General features: G+C 50.6%; 1 protein-coding gene across 1 annotated transcript; it reads right to left on the reverse strand.

Annotated features, from left to right (window-relative positions):
* Positions 1–2,886: 2,886 nt before the first annotated feature.
* On the reverse strand, positions 2,887–8,942 carry PRRT1B (proline rich transmembrane protein 1B; the record flags this gene model as incomplete). Its single annotated transcript, XM_080927379.1, has 4 exons — positions 2,887–3,036; positions 4,145–4,288; positions 4,896–5,338; positions 8,933–8,942. 4 exons carry the CDS (start codon positions 8,940–8,942, stop codon positions 2,887–2,889), a joined length of 747 nt encoding a protein of 248 aa, XP_080783505.1.
* Positions 8,943–13,356: the final 4,414 nt, after the last annotated feature.

The following is a 13,356-nucleotide window of genomic DNA, read 5'->3' on the forward strand; positions in this document are numbered from 1 at the left end:
TGTAAACCCCTTCAGCTCCTTTATTCCTTCCCAACTCTTCCATTGGGGTTCCCATGCTCAGTCTAATGGTTGGCTGCAAGTATCTGCATCTGTATTGGTCAGGCGCTGGCAGAGCCTCTCAGGGAACAGCCATACCAGGCTCCTGTCAGCAAGTACTTCTTGGCATCAGCAATAATGTCTAGGTTTGATGTCTGCAGATGGGATGGATCCCCAGGTGGGGCAGTCTCTGGATGGCCTTTCCTTCAGTCTCTGCTCCACTCTTTGTCCCTACATTTCCTATGAGACTAGGTGTGTCAGAACTCCTGGGGGTCAAGCTGTCTCTTGGGTGTGATTGGGATGTGGAAGTCTGTAACACTACCAGCTCCTGGGCTCAGATGCAAACTGGAAGCTCAATTAGAAACATTAATGCTTAATTTTTCCTAACATGTCTCAAAGATTGCCTGAGCTCCCCCCAGCACAGAACAGCAGTGCTAGAGCACATCACATCAACCCTTCCAGCCTGCTCCGTGAGCAGTATTCTCATTGTCAGCTTAGAAGTGGTGACAGCTCCTTTTCATACTTGTGTTTTGTATCCAGTCACTTACTAAGTTGCCTTCTAATTTTTGTGTTTAATTCATGTCTTAGAGTTTTACTGCTATGAACAGACACCATGACCAAGGCAACTCTTATAAGGACAACAGTTAATTGGGGCTGGCTTACAGGTTCAGAGGTTCAGTCCATTATCCTCATGGCAGCATCCAGGCGGGCATGGTGCAGGAGGAGCTGAGAGTTCTACATCTTCATCTGAAGGCTTCTAGTGGAAGATTGACTTCCAGGCAGCTAGGTGAGGGTCTTAAAGCCTCACCCTAAACACCAAAGTGACACACCTGCTCCAACAGGGCCACACCTTCTAATAGTGCCACTCCCTGGGCCAAGCATATCCATCACAATTCATTTTTTAGCTTGTTTTTGTTTTTCATGGTGTTCTGGCTGCAGATCATCTCTCCCGGTTTTCCTTTCCTTTAACACATTTTATTATTTATTTTGGGTGTGTGTATGTGGATGGATGGACAGGTATGCACATGCCTCCATGTTACTTGGCGCTCCAGGGACAGCTTGGAGTTGGCTCTGTCCCCCACCATGCAGGTTCTGGGGGCTCATCAGACTTGGTGGCAAATGCCTTTACCCGATGAGCCATCCCCCTTTTATCTGATGACTTTTTTTTTCTCTCTCTTTTTTTTTACCCCCCCCCCCTTTTTTTTTAGATTTATTTATTTCACGTATGTGGATAGGTAAACTGTAGCCATCTTCAGACACACCAGAAGAGGGCATCAGATCCCATTACAGATGGTTGTGAGCCACCATGTGGTTGCTGGGAATTGAACTCAGGACTCTAGAAGAGCAGTCAGTGCTCTTAACCACTGAGCCATCTTTCCAGCCCTATCTGAATATTTATACACAGTACTGAGCCACACACACACACTTTCTCTGATGAATAGTCATACAGTGCTGAGCTATCCTTCTCCTCGGCTGGTGACAACACTGTCTTCTGTCTCTGCTTCTCACGCTCCAGACAACTTCACACCAGCATTAAGTGGCAGGCACTGCAGATTTCATGGTAAGATGCGGCTTTGTGACAGGGTTTCTTTGTATAGGCCTGGCTGTCCTGGAACTGGCTCTGTAAACCAGGCTGTCCTCGAACTCACAGATCTGCTTGCCTCTGCCTCCCAAGTGCTGGGTGGGATTAAAGGTGTGCACCACCCCTGCTCGGCTCACAGTGATTTAGTTAAAAGGTGTGTGAGAATGGTGTAGTTGGCTGGTGGGTGCTATGAGAACCCCCCCAGATCTTTATAGCTGTCATGCATTTAAAGGTCGAGGTCCAGAACAGCCTTGTGTCCTGCATCCCCATACTGCTCACTGCTGACTTCCTCATTCAGCTATCTTCCTCATAGCCAACTGGACTTGACCCCAGGGCATAGAGAACAGCTGTGATTTGTTCTGTAGGTGTCTCATACTGTCTGAGGAGGCCTGGCCTGAGAGCACTCCTTAGAAGTTTTCCCTAACTGGGGGCCCAGCTAACCCTCATTTGTTTATTTTTGAGACAGTCTCATATAGTCCAGACTTGCCTTCAGCTTCTCTGTAGCCAAAAAGACCTTGAATTTCTGTTCCTTCTGCTCAAGGTTTGGGAGAGGTATGCACCACCACATCCCATCTGCGTAGTGCCAGGAATGGAACTCAGTCAACAGAGGCATCCGCAACCCTCAGCTCACCTATTACAGCCATGACTGAAGGACAGAATGAGCAGGAAGCTCGGGCAGGGAGAGACAGGAGCCAAAAGCCTCAGACGGGCCCACAGAGCAGTGAAGAGGAGAGAGACGTTTGTTTCTTATTAAAAAAAAAAAAAAAAAAAAAAAAAGAAGGCTCTTTGGAAATGTGGCGTCCTATGTATACTCAAGTGTGAGCACAGACCGCTTGGAGGCAATAGACCTGGGACTTGGCTGCACACAGGTGGAAGACAAAAAGCTGTGTCCTGGAGTTGACAGGAAGTTCGGCCACTTTTTGTTGATGGACATAGAAGTCCTGGCCTCTCAGCATAGGCGAGGGTGTACGACCAGACAGGAACTCCCAGGGAGAGTGCATACCCTGAGCTGGGCTGGAGGTAGCCGTGTCCTTCCAGAAGGCTCTGAAGACAGTAAAGGCTTTAGTCTTCTGTGTTCTCTGGGAGTGAAGGTGAAGGCAGACATCCCAGGAAGACTTTCAGGCTGTGAGGGCCTGTGTCCCTCAGATTAGGATCCAATCCAAGGTCTCATGGACAGGGCTTCTGAGCCCACCTCCCTTTTGCCCTGTGTGAGCATTGGGGGCCAGGGTCCACAGAAAGGGCACAGCCTCGCCTGTAAGTCCTGGGCCTCAGGGAAGATAGAGGGCCACCACCACATAGATGACCCAGCTGGTAGACACGAAGACCCCGAAGAGCAGGCTGAAGAGCACAAGTGAGCGAGCTTTCCTTGAGGCCTCCTCTGCCTGGGCCAGGTCACCCCGGCCCAGGGCTGCTCGGGTCTGTAATGAGATAGGCCAGGGTGTGACGTGCCAGTGATGCTCCTCTCTCCCCACCCCAAACCCCTCCAGGACACCTAAAAGGTTAGGCCCAGGCCACAAGCCAGAAACTGACATTCTGAGAATGTTGGGAGCCAGGCCTGCAGTCTCTAGAGGTGCAGGAGTAGTGGCAGAGGAATATTCTCAAGCTCCTCTCCTGCCGCCTCCAAGCACCCCACTGTGCTGCTGCTGAAAGCTCAGCATACCTAAACGACCTCCCTGGGCCGGAGGGCACACAGCTGATGGTAAGGCCAACCCCACCATGTAACTCAGCCGCTTGCTTCCTCGGCTTTGACTAGTGATGACCAAGGCCTGAGACCTCCCGCTACTTCCCAGCAAGGCCAGGTTGTTACTTGTAAGGGTGCACACACACATCCACGTACACACGCACGCACACAGGCTTGCCTTCTGTCAGTCAGAATGTCATGGTACCTTCAACAGTGAATCTGATGGGCCTAACCCAGTGCCAGGCGATCGTATAGACAGTAACGAGGGAATCGGGGAGGAAATGGGAGGAAGAGATGGAGATGGATGAATGAACAGGAAGAAGGCAGATGAGAAGAGACCGGAAGGTGGGTAAGAGAAAAGGCAAATGGATTAATAGAATGGTGTGAATTAATAGATGAGTGAAGGGTGGGTAGCTGAACTGAAGGGGTGATTTTTTTAGTGGGAGGGAGGGTGGAGCGATGGATTAACAGATGGATACATTCAAGACGGCATGAGTCATGAGCAGGCAAGTGGCTGCTAGACCGGCAGCTGAGGCACCTGATGGATATGCAGACTAAAGGATGCTGAAATGCCCCACCATAGTGAAGGGCAACACTGTGGGCCTCATCCATCACTCACACGTTTGTTTGTTTGTTTGTTTGTTTGTTTTAGAAATAGCCATAACAGATCCTTAGTAATCAGGTCACAAATGAGGAAGGCGAAGAAAACACGAGAAAGGCCAGGCTCCGACAAAGCTCATTCCTGGGTCTCTCCCAGCTGCTGGCTGTTGGCTGGGCCCCCACAAGTCCCCACAGGGACAGAGGTCGTGTCTTATGAATGAACTATGTCCCTCCTGGTCACCTACCTCGTGGGAATAGACAATGGCAATCAGCCCAGTGAGCAGACAACAGAACAGGGTCACCAGCACCGACTCCATCATGAAGTCCTTGGGCAGAGGCCTGTGCTCCACTTGCATGGGAGCAGGCCCGCCAGCCACGGGGCTGCCATACTGTGGGATAGAACCGCTTAACATGAAGAACCAGGAAAAGTCACGCCCACCCATCTGCAGGAGTCTTCTCATCGCTGCCGAGCACACAATCTATCCCAAAGCTGGCTACCAGATGTCTTATCGGCCAGGGAGCATGAAGGCTCGGAGTCTCCACTGACAACTCATGGCTCCCCGCTTTCATTTCACCAACAGGGTCTATGTAGACTTGGCTGGATGGAAACTGGAGATTTGCCAGCCTCTGAGAGGTCTCTGCTGGAGTTAAAGGCTTGGACCACCTAATCCTAGCACTTAAGAGTCGGAGGGAACAGGATCAGGCATTCTCAACTACATAGTGAGCTTCAGGCCAGCCTGAGCTACATGAGACCTCATCTTTTGAAAAAAATGTTTTTTAATTATTATTTTCGACCAAGCTATCGCCCCAAGTCCACCCATTGATGTCACCTTTCTTACTCTTATCACTCCAAATAAACCCCATCCTTCCCAGAACACTTGACTTGTCCGCCCCTCAGCCTATGCGGTGCCCTGCATCCTTCCTTGTTCAGGTCCTATTGGTCCCTCTGTTCCTTATCTCCTCCTCCTGCAGACCCGCCATGGGGTTAGAGCTCACCGTGGGGAAAGGGAAGGAGGCTCCGCCGGCGGGTGGGAAGAGTGGGCCGGGGGCTGGTGGGTAGAGGGCGGCGGGCCCCGCAGCGGGCTGGAACAGCACTGGCACCTGCGGGAAGGGCGGATAGAGCAGCGCCACTGCCTTGGGGTCCGGCGGCGCATAGGGTGGAGGCTCGCCCACGAAGCCGATGGGCGGCACAGTACCGCCAGTGGCCTTGGGCCCCGGACCGGTTTCACCGGAAGCAGACGCCGGTTCTGGGTCTCCCCGGGCCGTCTCGCTGCCTTCTGCGGCCTCGGCCCGGTCCTCCTCCGGTCCGGCGTCTTCTTCCAGCAGCTGCGGGCGGCGCGGCAGCTGCGGGAGCGATGGCTGCGCAGCGCTGCGCTGGTCCTCGGCGGCTGTGGGGTCCTCCCGGCCTGCGGGGCTGTCGCCCCCCTTGGCGTCGGGACCTGGGGAGAAAGGCAGGATTGGGAATCAGGGCCAGCGAGATGGATTTGTTGGTGCTGTGCCTACTGCGCAACCATGAAAACCTGAGTTCAATCTCCAGAACCTACACAAAAAACGTGACAGATTTACCATCCCAGTGGTTAAAGATAGGTGGGTCCCCGGGGTTCACTGGCCAGCCTAATGAGCTAACAGCCAGTGAGATACTCAAAAATCACACTAAGCAGCTCCTGAAGAATAATTCCTGAGGCTGACCTATCTCCTCACCTCTCGGGAAGAAAATAAAGGACAACAAAAGTTCACAAATGGAAACGTTTACGCTGTGTGCTTTAACTACACTTTTTTTTTAATGTATGTATTTTATGTGCATGAGTGTATTAAATTATGCATCATATGCATGCAGTGCCTGTGAAGGTCAGAAGAGGGCGATAGATTCCTCCGTGGAGCTAGAGTTACAGGTGGTTGTGAGCCGGCCAGGTTAGTGTTGAAAAATAAACCCGGGTCCTCTACAAGAGCAGCAAGCACACTTAACCCCTAGTCACCCTTTTTAAAAATCGTGCCTCTCCAGTTGATTATACAAGTCACCTGAGTCACTAAAAATGAAAACAGGAGGTAGATTCCTCGCCCCCTGTTCCCAGACCTGGCCACAGCAGGGATGTGGGGCAGAACTGGGGTAAAGCTGCTGAGCATGCAGTCCAGCCCGTACTGCTGAGCCCAGGATAAAGGACAGGTCTTGCAGGAAGAACTGAAGGGAGATTCTGAACTCCATGTGCACTGCATGTGAACTGGGCCATCGTCTGATCCCTTTGCCCTTTACTGTCTCTGGTCCTGGAGGAGCCCAAGCCCTGAACAATCAGAGATGCTTTGAGGCTCTGTAATTAATCCCTGCAAGCACTGGATGCAGCTCTGAGCACCAGGTGCAGGGGCAGGCCCACACTAACACAGGAGGCTGAGAAAGGTGCTAGCCATGGGGAAGCAATGCAGGCCAGAATCGACCAGGCTGAGGAAGGTGGACATCACCCCAGCCAGGGAATTACAACAGGGCCAAGAAACAACATTAACAGCCTGGCACCCAGGGCACAACCTCGAATAATCTGCATTGTGAAGAATTAGGACTGTGTGAGGATTCTCTTCAAGAGAAAAGACCCACAAGCACTTGGGAAACTGAGACAGGAAGATTGCTGCAAGTTCAAGACCAGCCCAGGCTACAGCTAGAGACCTTATCTCAAAAGCAAGAAGAAAGGCCAGCTGGATGGCTCAGCACAGTAAAGGAGCTGCTGCTGGGCCTGGTGACCTGAGTTCAGTCCCCAGGAACCACACAGTAGAAGAACAAAGACGCCAGCAATTGTTTTCTGACCTCTACTGTGCACCACGGCATTCCAGTGTTTGCAGGAGAACACCCCTGGCATGTGCAAACACACACACACACACACACACACACACACACACACACACGCCAAACTTGGAGAAGAGGAGGAGGAAAAAAACCAACAAAACAAATAAAGCCATGTGGTGACAGTGGTGGCTCACACCTTTAATCCCAGCACTCGGAAGGCAGGAGCAGGCAGATCTCTGTGAGTTCAAGGCCAGCCTGGTCTACAGAGCAAGCTCCAGGACAGCCAGGGATACATAGAGAAACTCTGTATTGAAAAACCAAAACAAACAAAACTAACACCTGCTAGTGTTGATACCAGACACTGGGATTAGAAGAGAAAGCATCTGTTATAACCATGGTCCACAAGGTAAAAAGAAACACACTTGAAATAAATTCAATAGAAAGCCAGATTTTAAAAAGAATCAAATCACAATTATAAACTAAAATTTAAAGTATCTGAGTTTATTTCTTGATTTATTGAGACAAGTTTTTACTATGTAACCCTGGCTGACCTAGAATTCACAATGTAGACCAGGCTAGCCTCAAACTCATAGAAATCAGTGTGTGTCCTGACTTGAGGAGGGCTGGAGGAGCGTCTGATATTTAAAATGAGGTCACAACACACTTTAACTATGTTTCCTCTAAGGTAAGCATTACCTCAGAGTTACAACATTAAAGAAAATGTATTAAAGACTGGGATATAGTTTAGGGATACAGAGTTTGCCTGGCATTCATGGGATTCTGGGTTCAATCCCCAATACAGAAGAGAGTGGGAAGTTTGTTTGTTTGTTTTTTAATCACCTACAAAGGACTGCGTGGGAATGACTGAGTAAGAGCGCCTGCTAAACACGAACGAGGACCTGGGTTCAGATCCACGGCTGTATACCAGACAACTCAATTCTACTGGGATGGACAGGAGGAGGACGGCTTTAATACTTTGAGCCTTGGGCTGGGTGAGAAATGCTCTCTCAAGGAAACAAGGCAGAAAATGCTAATCACACCTGAGTTCCCCTCTGGCCTTCTATGCCACTGAGGAGCACGAGTTCACACAATACAGAGACAGACAGACAAATGGACAGACACACAAACATGCACATCACTGGCAAGTTGGAGCGCCTCTCCTCTCTTACGGGGAAATCCACTACCATCACTGCCTATAGATATAAGCAAACCACTGTATAGATAATGCATTCACAGTGTTACAAAAATGACAAGCAGGTGCCCAAGCCCTGGACTGGGGGATTACGGAACCCCCCTTACTGAGACCAAAGAACCCGGGTCCAAACAGCAGGTCCACGACTTAGCACTAGGGAAGGAGCCAGTCCTTCCAGAACACGAAATGCCAGGCCCCTGCCCCAGTTATCATAACAAAAACCGCAGTTTCCCTGGATCCTGCCTGCTCAAATACCCAGCCTGATGGCACCGAGATAGGGGCCGGGAGTAAATAAATCCTCTGGCTGCGCCTGGCTCTGTGGCCTCCGGGTTCTTGAGTTCTTGACACCCGAGCCTTAGGCGATAGTCTAGCTGAGACAGGGGAGAGGAGGGGGCTGCTCCATGGCATGGGGTGTTCGTGAAGGAGGTGGGGCAGAGGGGAAATCTACTCGTCACCCAGAATCCTCTACAGCGGGTGCAGGGAATGTGAGGGGTACCCAGGGCATCTGATCGCTACTCTGCACAGGTCCTGGCCCCTTAATCCTGGGAGTCTCTAGAGGCACGGTTTTACCCCCACTCCCAACCCCCCGCCCCTCCCCCACCCCTCCCCCACCCCCAGGGTCTGCTGTTCTGATGTGTGGCTTTAATGGGGCCCTACCATGGAGCATCCGTGCCAACCCACCCAGCCCTCAGATCCAAGCTGCGAAGTCTCTCCCAACCCCTGCCTGCCCTGCTTGGGGGACCTCGGCCTGGTCCTTGTTTGTGAGTGGGTAGTGGGTGTGGTGGCTGAAGAGTTGGTTAACAAAGCCAACAAATACTGGACGCAGCAAGGAGATTCCGGGAGGGAAATGCAGAGCCACCTGCTGCTGCCAGGACACCTGCTGTCCACCTGAGGCCCGTCCTTCCCCAGCTGTCCCGGAGCGATGCAAGAAAGAGCGGGAGATCCTGAGCTACCCCCCCACCCCGCAGCCTCTTGAAACCCCCAGGCTCTGAGTGCTATTGTGCCCCAGCCCCAGTATTACCTATCACCCTCAGTCTCTGTTCTGTGTTCCCTGTTCCCTGCGCCCCTCACCTGCCTCCATGGCCCGGCCAGCGTGGGTGCGCGCGGGCTGTGCGGCTCAGGATCTGGAACCTGGGTCCGCCCCAACCTGGTGGACGGCGCCGGCTCGGGTTTCCTGGTGCCCGCTGCGCCGTAAGTTAATAATTGGCCGCCTTGTTTGTCCACGGCTGAGTCAACACATCGCTCCCTCGCGCCCTGGCGCTCGCACCCACCCTGAATCCTACTAGCTTGGGATAGTTAGAGCTGAAGCGGACCCCGAGGGCAGGGTCCGCTCTGTGGAGCCTTGATCGATCCCTTTGCGGAGTTTCTGGGCCTGGGTGTTGAGGAGGGGAGCCATCAAGAGACTGGAGCAGGCAGGAAGCTCGGGCAATTCCCATGGGGATGGGTAGAGCCAGGAAAGAGACCATAGAGAGAAGTGGAGACTGGCCTACCTGAGAATAGAAGCAGGATGTGCCTGTGACCCAAAGGCAGGAGAGTGAAGCTAAGTGGGTTGTTTGTTGCTGTTGCTGTTGTTTTGTTTTTCATCAGCTTCCCCACCACCACCCCAGAGAAGCCACACGTGTAGGTAGAGCCGAGATTTAGAACATCCGCTACCCCCACCCCGCCCCGCCCCTGAAATACACCAGACCAAAGAACCTACCTAAAAATGCCACACTCACAAGGCAGGTCTGCTTGGCCACCTTTAGAAATTTCACAGCTGAGCTCCGGGACAAGGAGGAACTGCCTAGGAACGGAACGGAGGGTGAGGATGGGGTAACTGAGAGGAACAGACCAAACGATAAGCCTTGGTCATGTCTGAGTTTCAGACTAGCTCTCACCAGGCCTTGAAGCTTGGGTCCGTGAGGCAGAGATGCGGGCTGAAGAGAGGTGACTGACAGAGTTTGCAAAGAAAACTACTTCGCCTCAGCAGAGAGCGTCTGTCTACCTAGGGAGATGGATTCTTCCCACAAGCTGAGTATATAGTTCAAGTTTAGCTCATCCGTGTGATGCAGAAGCCCCTAAACTAAAAGCATGTGTTAAAAATGAAAGGGAGGGGCTGGTGAGAAGGTTCTGAGGTTAAGGGCGCTTGCTGCACTTACAGAGGACCTGGAGTTTGGTTCCCAGCACTTGGGTTCCAGGGATCTGTCGCCCCTTTGTCCTCTGAAGACACTACACTCACCCACACACAGCTACAAAGTCTTAGTTCCTTCTCTATTGCCACGAAGAGACACCATGACAGAAGCAACTTATAGCAGAATCTGCTGGTCTGAGGTTTACAGGAAGGGTGACCACCAGAACCGCAAGAAGACCAAAGAATAGAGCTTTACTGACGGACAAACTGCAAAGCTGTCTCTGAGAGGAGGGAGAGCAGCCCCGGCAAAAGGGTGTTCAGGTTTTTATAGGATAATTTAGGTTGACCTGGAGATCATTAAGGGGAAAGGGGACCACAGCAAATAAAGAAACTGTCATAAACATTCCATTTTACCAGGGGACCTCTGGTCCTTAGCATAGCATTATGTGTTCTAGGCAGTGGTGGCTCGTGTCTTTAACCCCAGCACTTCAAAGGCACAGGCAAGTGGGTTTCTATATTACCAGGTGATGAGTTCTCACCTCAGACACTGAAAGCCACTGATTAAGCAACCCCACAGGAGATTGCAGGGGAACCAGCCAGCACCCAGAACCACAAGCTGTTGAGCTATATCATTAAGTTTCAGAGTGATGTGTTTCTAACAGTAAACAGCTAAATCCCACATCTGGAGTTCTGCAGCCGAGCAAAAGCATACAAAAGACACTGAAAAAAGTTGCAAGTTAAGCTGAAGAGATGGCTCAGGGGCTGGAGAGATGGCTCAGTGGTCAAGAGCACTGACTGCTCTCCCAGAGGTCCTGAGTTCAATTTCCAGCAAACACATGGTGGCTCACAACCATCTGTAATGGAATCCGATGCCCTCTTCTGGTGTGTTTGAAGATATCAATAGTGTACTCACACAAAGTAAATAAATCTTTAGGAGCATGTGCTCACATAGGACTGGAATAAGGTTCCCAGCACCCACATCCGGCCATTAACTGACTGCCTGTATCTCCAGCTCCAAGGGCTCTGTCACCTTCTTCTGGTCTCAGCATGCCCCTGAACACACATGCATATGTGAGCACATACACAGATGCCTCTGCACCTTCCTGAGGAAACACCAACCAAACAGGAAAGCAGCTAAGAGGGAGGACGTCACGGTGAGAAGTCCAGGGACCACGGTGCTATGGGCACGGAGGAGGGGCCAGAATGAGCGATGGCCACATAGTACAGAGCCCAGGAAGCATGCAGACCAGAAGACCCAAGCGTGTCATTCGGGAGCAGAGAGGAGGAAGGGGGTCCCAGCACCATGCTCACTAGCAGCTGAAGGAATATAGAGCACAGGGTTACAGAAGAAAGCAAGCCAAAACTTGCCTCATTTATTATTATTATTATTTATTATTATTATTTATTATTATTATTATTATTATTATTATTACGATTTTGGTTCTTTTCAAGGCAAAAGTTTCTTGTTGTAGCCCTGGCTGTCCTGGAACTAGCTCTGTAGACGAGGCTGGCCTCAACTCAGAGATCCAACCTGCCTCTGCCTCCTGAGTGCTAGGACTAAAGGCGTGCACCACCACCTCCCAGCTAACCTCTTTTTTTTTCCAAGATCTATTTATTTATTTATTTTATGTATGTGAGTACCCTGTAGCTGTCTTCAGACACACCAGAAGAGGGCATTGCATCAGATCACATTATAGATAGCTGTGAGCCACCAAATGGTTGCTGGGAACTGAACTCAAGACTTCTAGAAGAGCATTCACTGCTCTTAACCGCTGAGCCATCTCTCCAGCTCTAACCTTGCTCTTTTTAATGGCAACTAGTTATGGCTTTTAAAGATTTTTTTTTAAATGTATAGATGTATGTGAATGTGTGTTTGCACTTGAGTGCAATTGCCCTCAATGGCCAGAAGAGGGCACTCCCCCGTAGATCAAGTTACAGGCAGCTGTGAACCACTACTGTGGGTACTGGGACCTGGATGTCAGCCTGCTGTGAGAGTAACCAATGTTCTTAACCCATTAGCCATCTCTCTCCAGCTCCCATCTCTAAAGGAGTTTGAAAATGTTTAAATGGGTGAAGTCATGAGGACGGGTGTCATGGCCTCTCTCTGCTGTGGGTGTGGCAGATCCCCAAATATGAACTGCAACATAAAAACAAAAAGCTACTCCTGTGTCTAATGCCTGTCAGCATGGCTGTCTGCTGCCTCTCATCCATAGGATACTAGGACTTAAAGTAGATGTGCCTGCCAGGAGATGCACACCTTTGATCCCAGAGTGATCCACAGAGCCTGGTCTACTGAGTGAGTTCCAGGACAGCCAGGACTACACAAAGAAACTCAGTGTCAAGAAACAGAGGTGGGGCTGGTGCCATTGCCAGCCAGTACTTTGCTTCATTTAACCAGTTTGGGATGGAGGCACTATTTCTTTAGGGAAAATGTCATGCAGTTGTTTAAAAATGTAGTGCACCAAAACTCAAAAGGAAGGCTGAACATGGTGGCCCACGCTTTTAATCCCTGCACTCCAAGGACAGAGGCAGGTAGACCTCTGTGAGTTCCAAGACAGGCAGAGCTATGTAGATAGACTGTCAATATATATAAATAAAATTAAAATGAATTTAAAAATTAATTCAAAAGTAAAACCTCTTAACAACCCGTTGCTGTTGTAAATGCTATTAGTTAACTCTATTAGTTTTTAATATGACCCACCCAGTCCCCCAATAATCAAGACTGAGTCCTATGGATTTATTTCATCAGCTTAGCACAGTTACTGGGTGACTGTCCCTAATCTGGTTTTCCATATGCTAGACTAGCTAATTCCCAGCTGCGCTCCCCAAGTTACTTGCTGTTTGAGTATTACCCAGGATGCCTTTCTGCTCCATCACTCTGTCCTCAGGACACACTCCTGGCCTCATGGTCCATCTCCTCTCATAACAGCCTCCTCCTTGCTTTGTCTTCCTTCTCCTCTCCTCTCTCTCTCCTCCTGGTTCCTACCTTTGACCCCCCACCCCAGCCCAGGAACCAAAACCCATATACCTCTAGTCTCCCTGGTAATTGACCATAGCCATTTTTATTTAACCACTAAGAGAAGATTGGCAAGCAAAGTTTATACATCATTTGATGTATATAAGAATATGCTCCTGGGACTGCAACCAGACCTTGGGGACCAGTGTTTAGTAATTAAACACATAGCAGTAGACAGATGGGGTGACATACTTGTCACCCTGGTACACGCCTATTACCCCAGCACATACCTGTCACCTGACACACACCTGTCACCCCAGCATATACCTGTCACCTGGCACACACCTGTCACCCCAGCACACACCTGTCACCTGACACACACCTGTCACCCCAGCACACACCTGTCACCTGGCACACACCTGTCACTCC

This window comes from Micromys minutus (genome assembly GCF_963924665.1).
Source record: "Micromys minutus genome assembly, chromosome: 13".
Taxonomy (NCBI): Eukaryota; Metazoa; Chordata; class Mammalia; order Rodentia; family Muridae; genus Micromys; species Micromys minutus.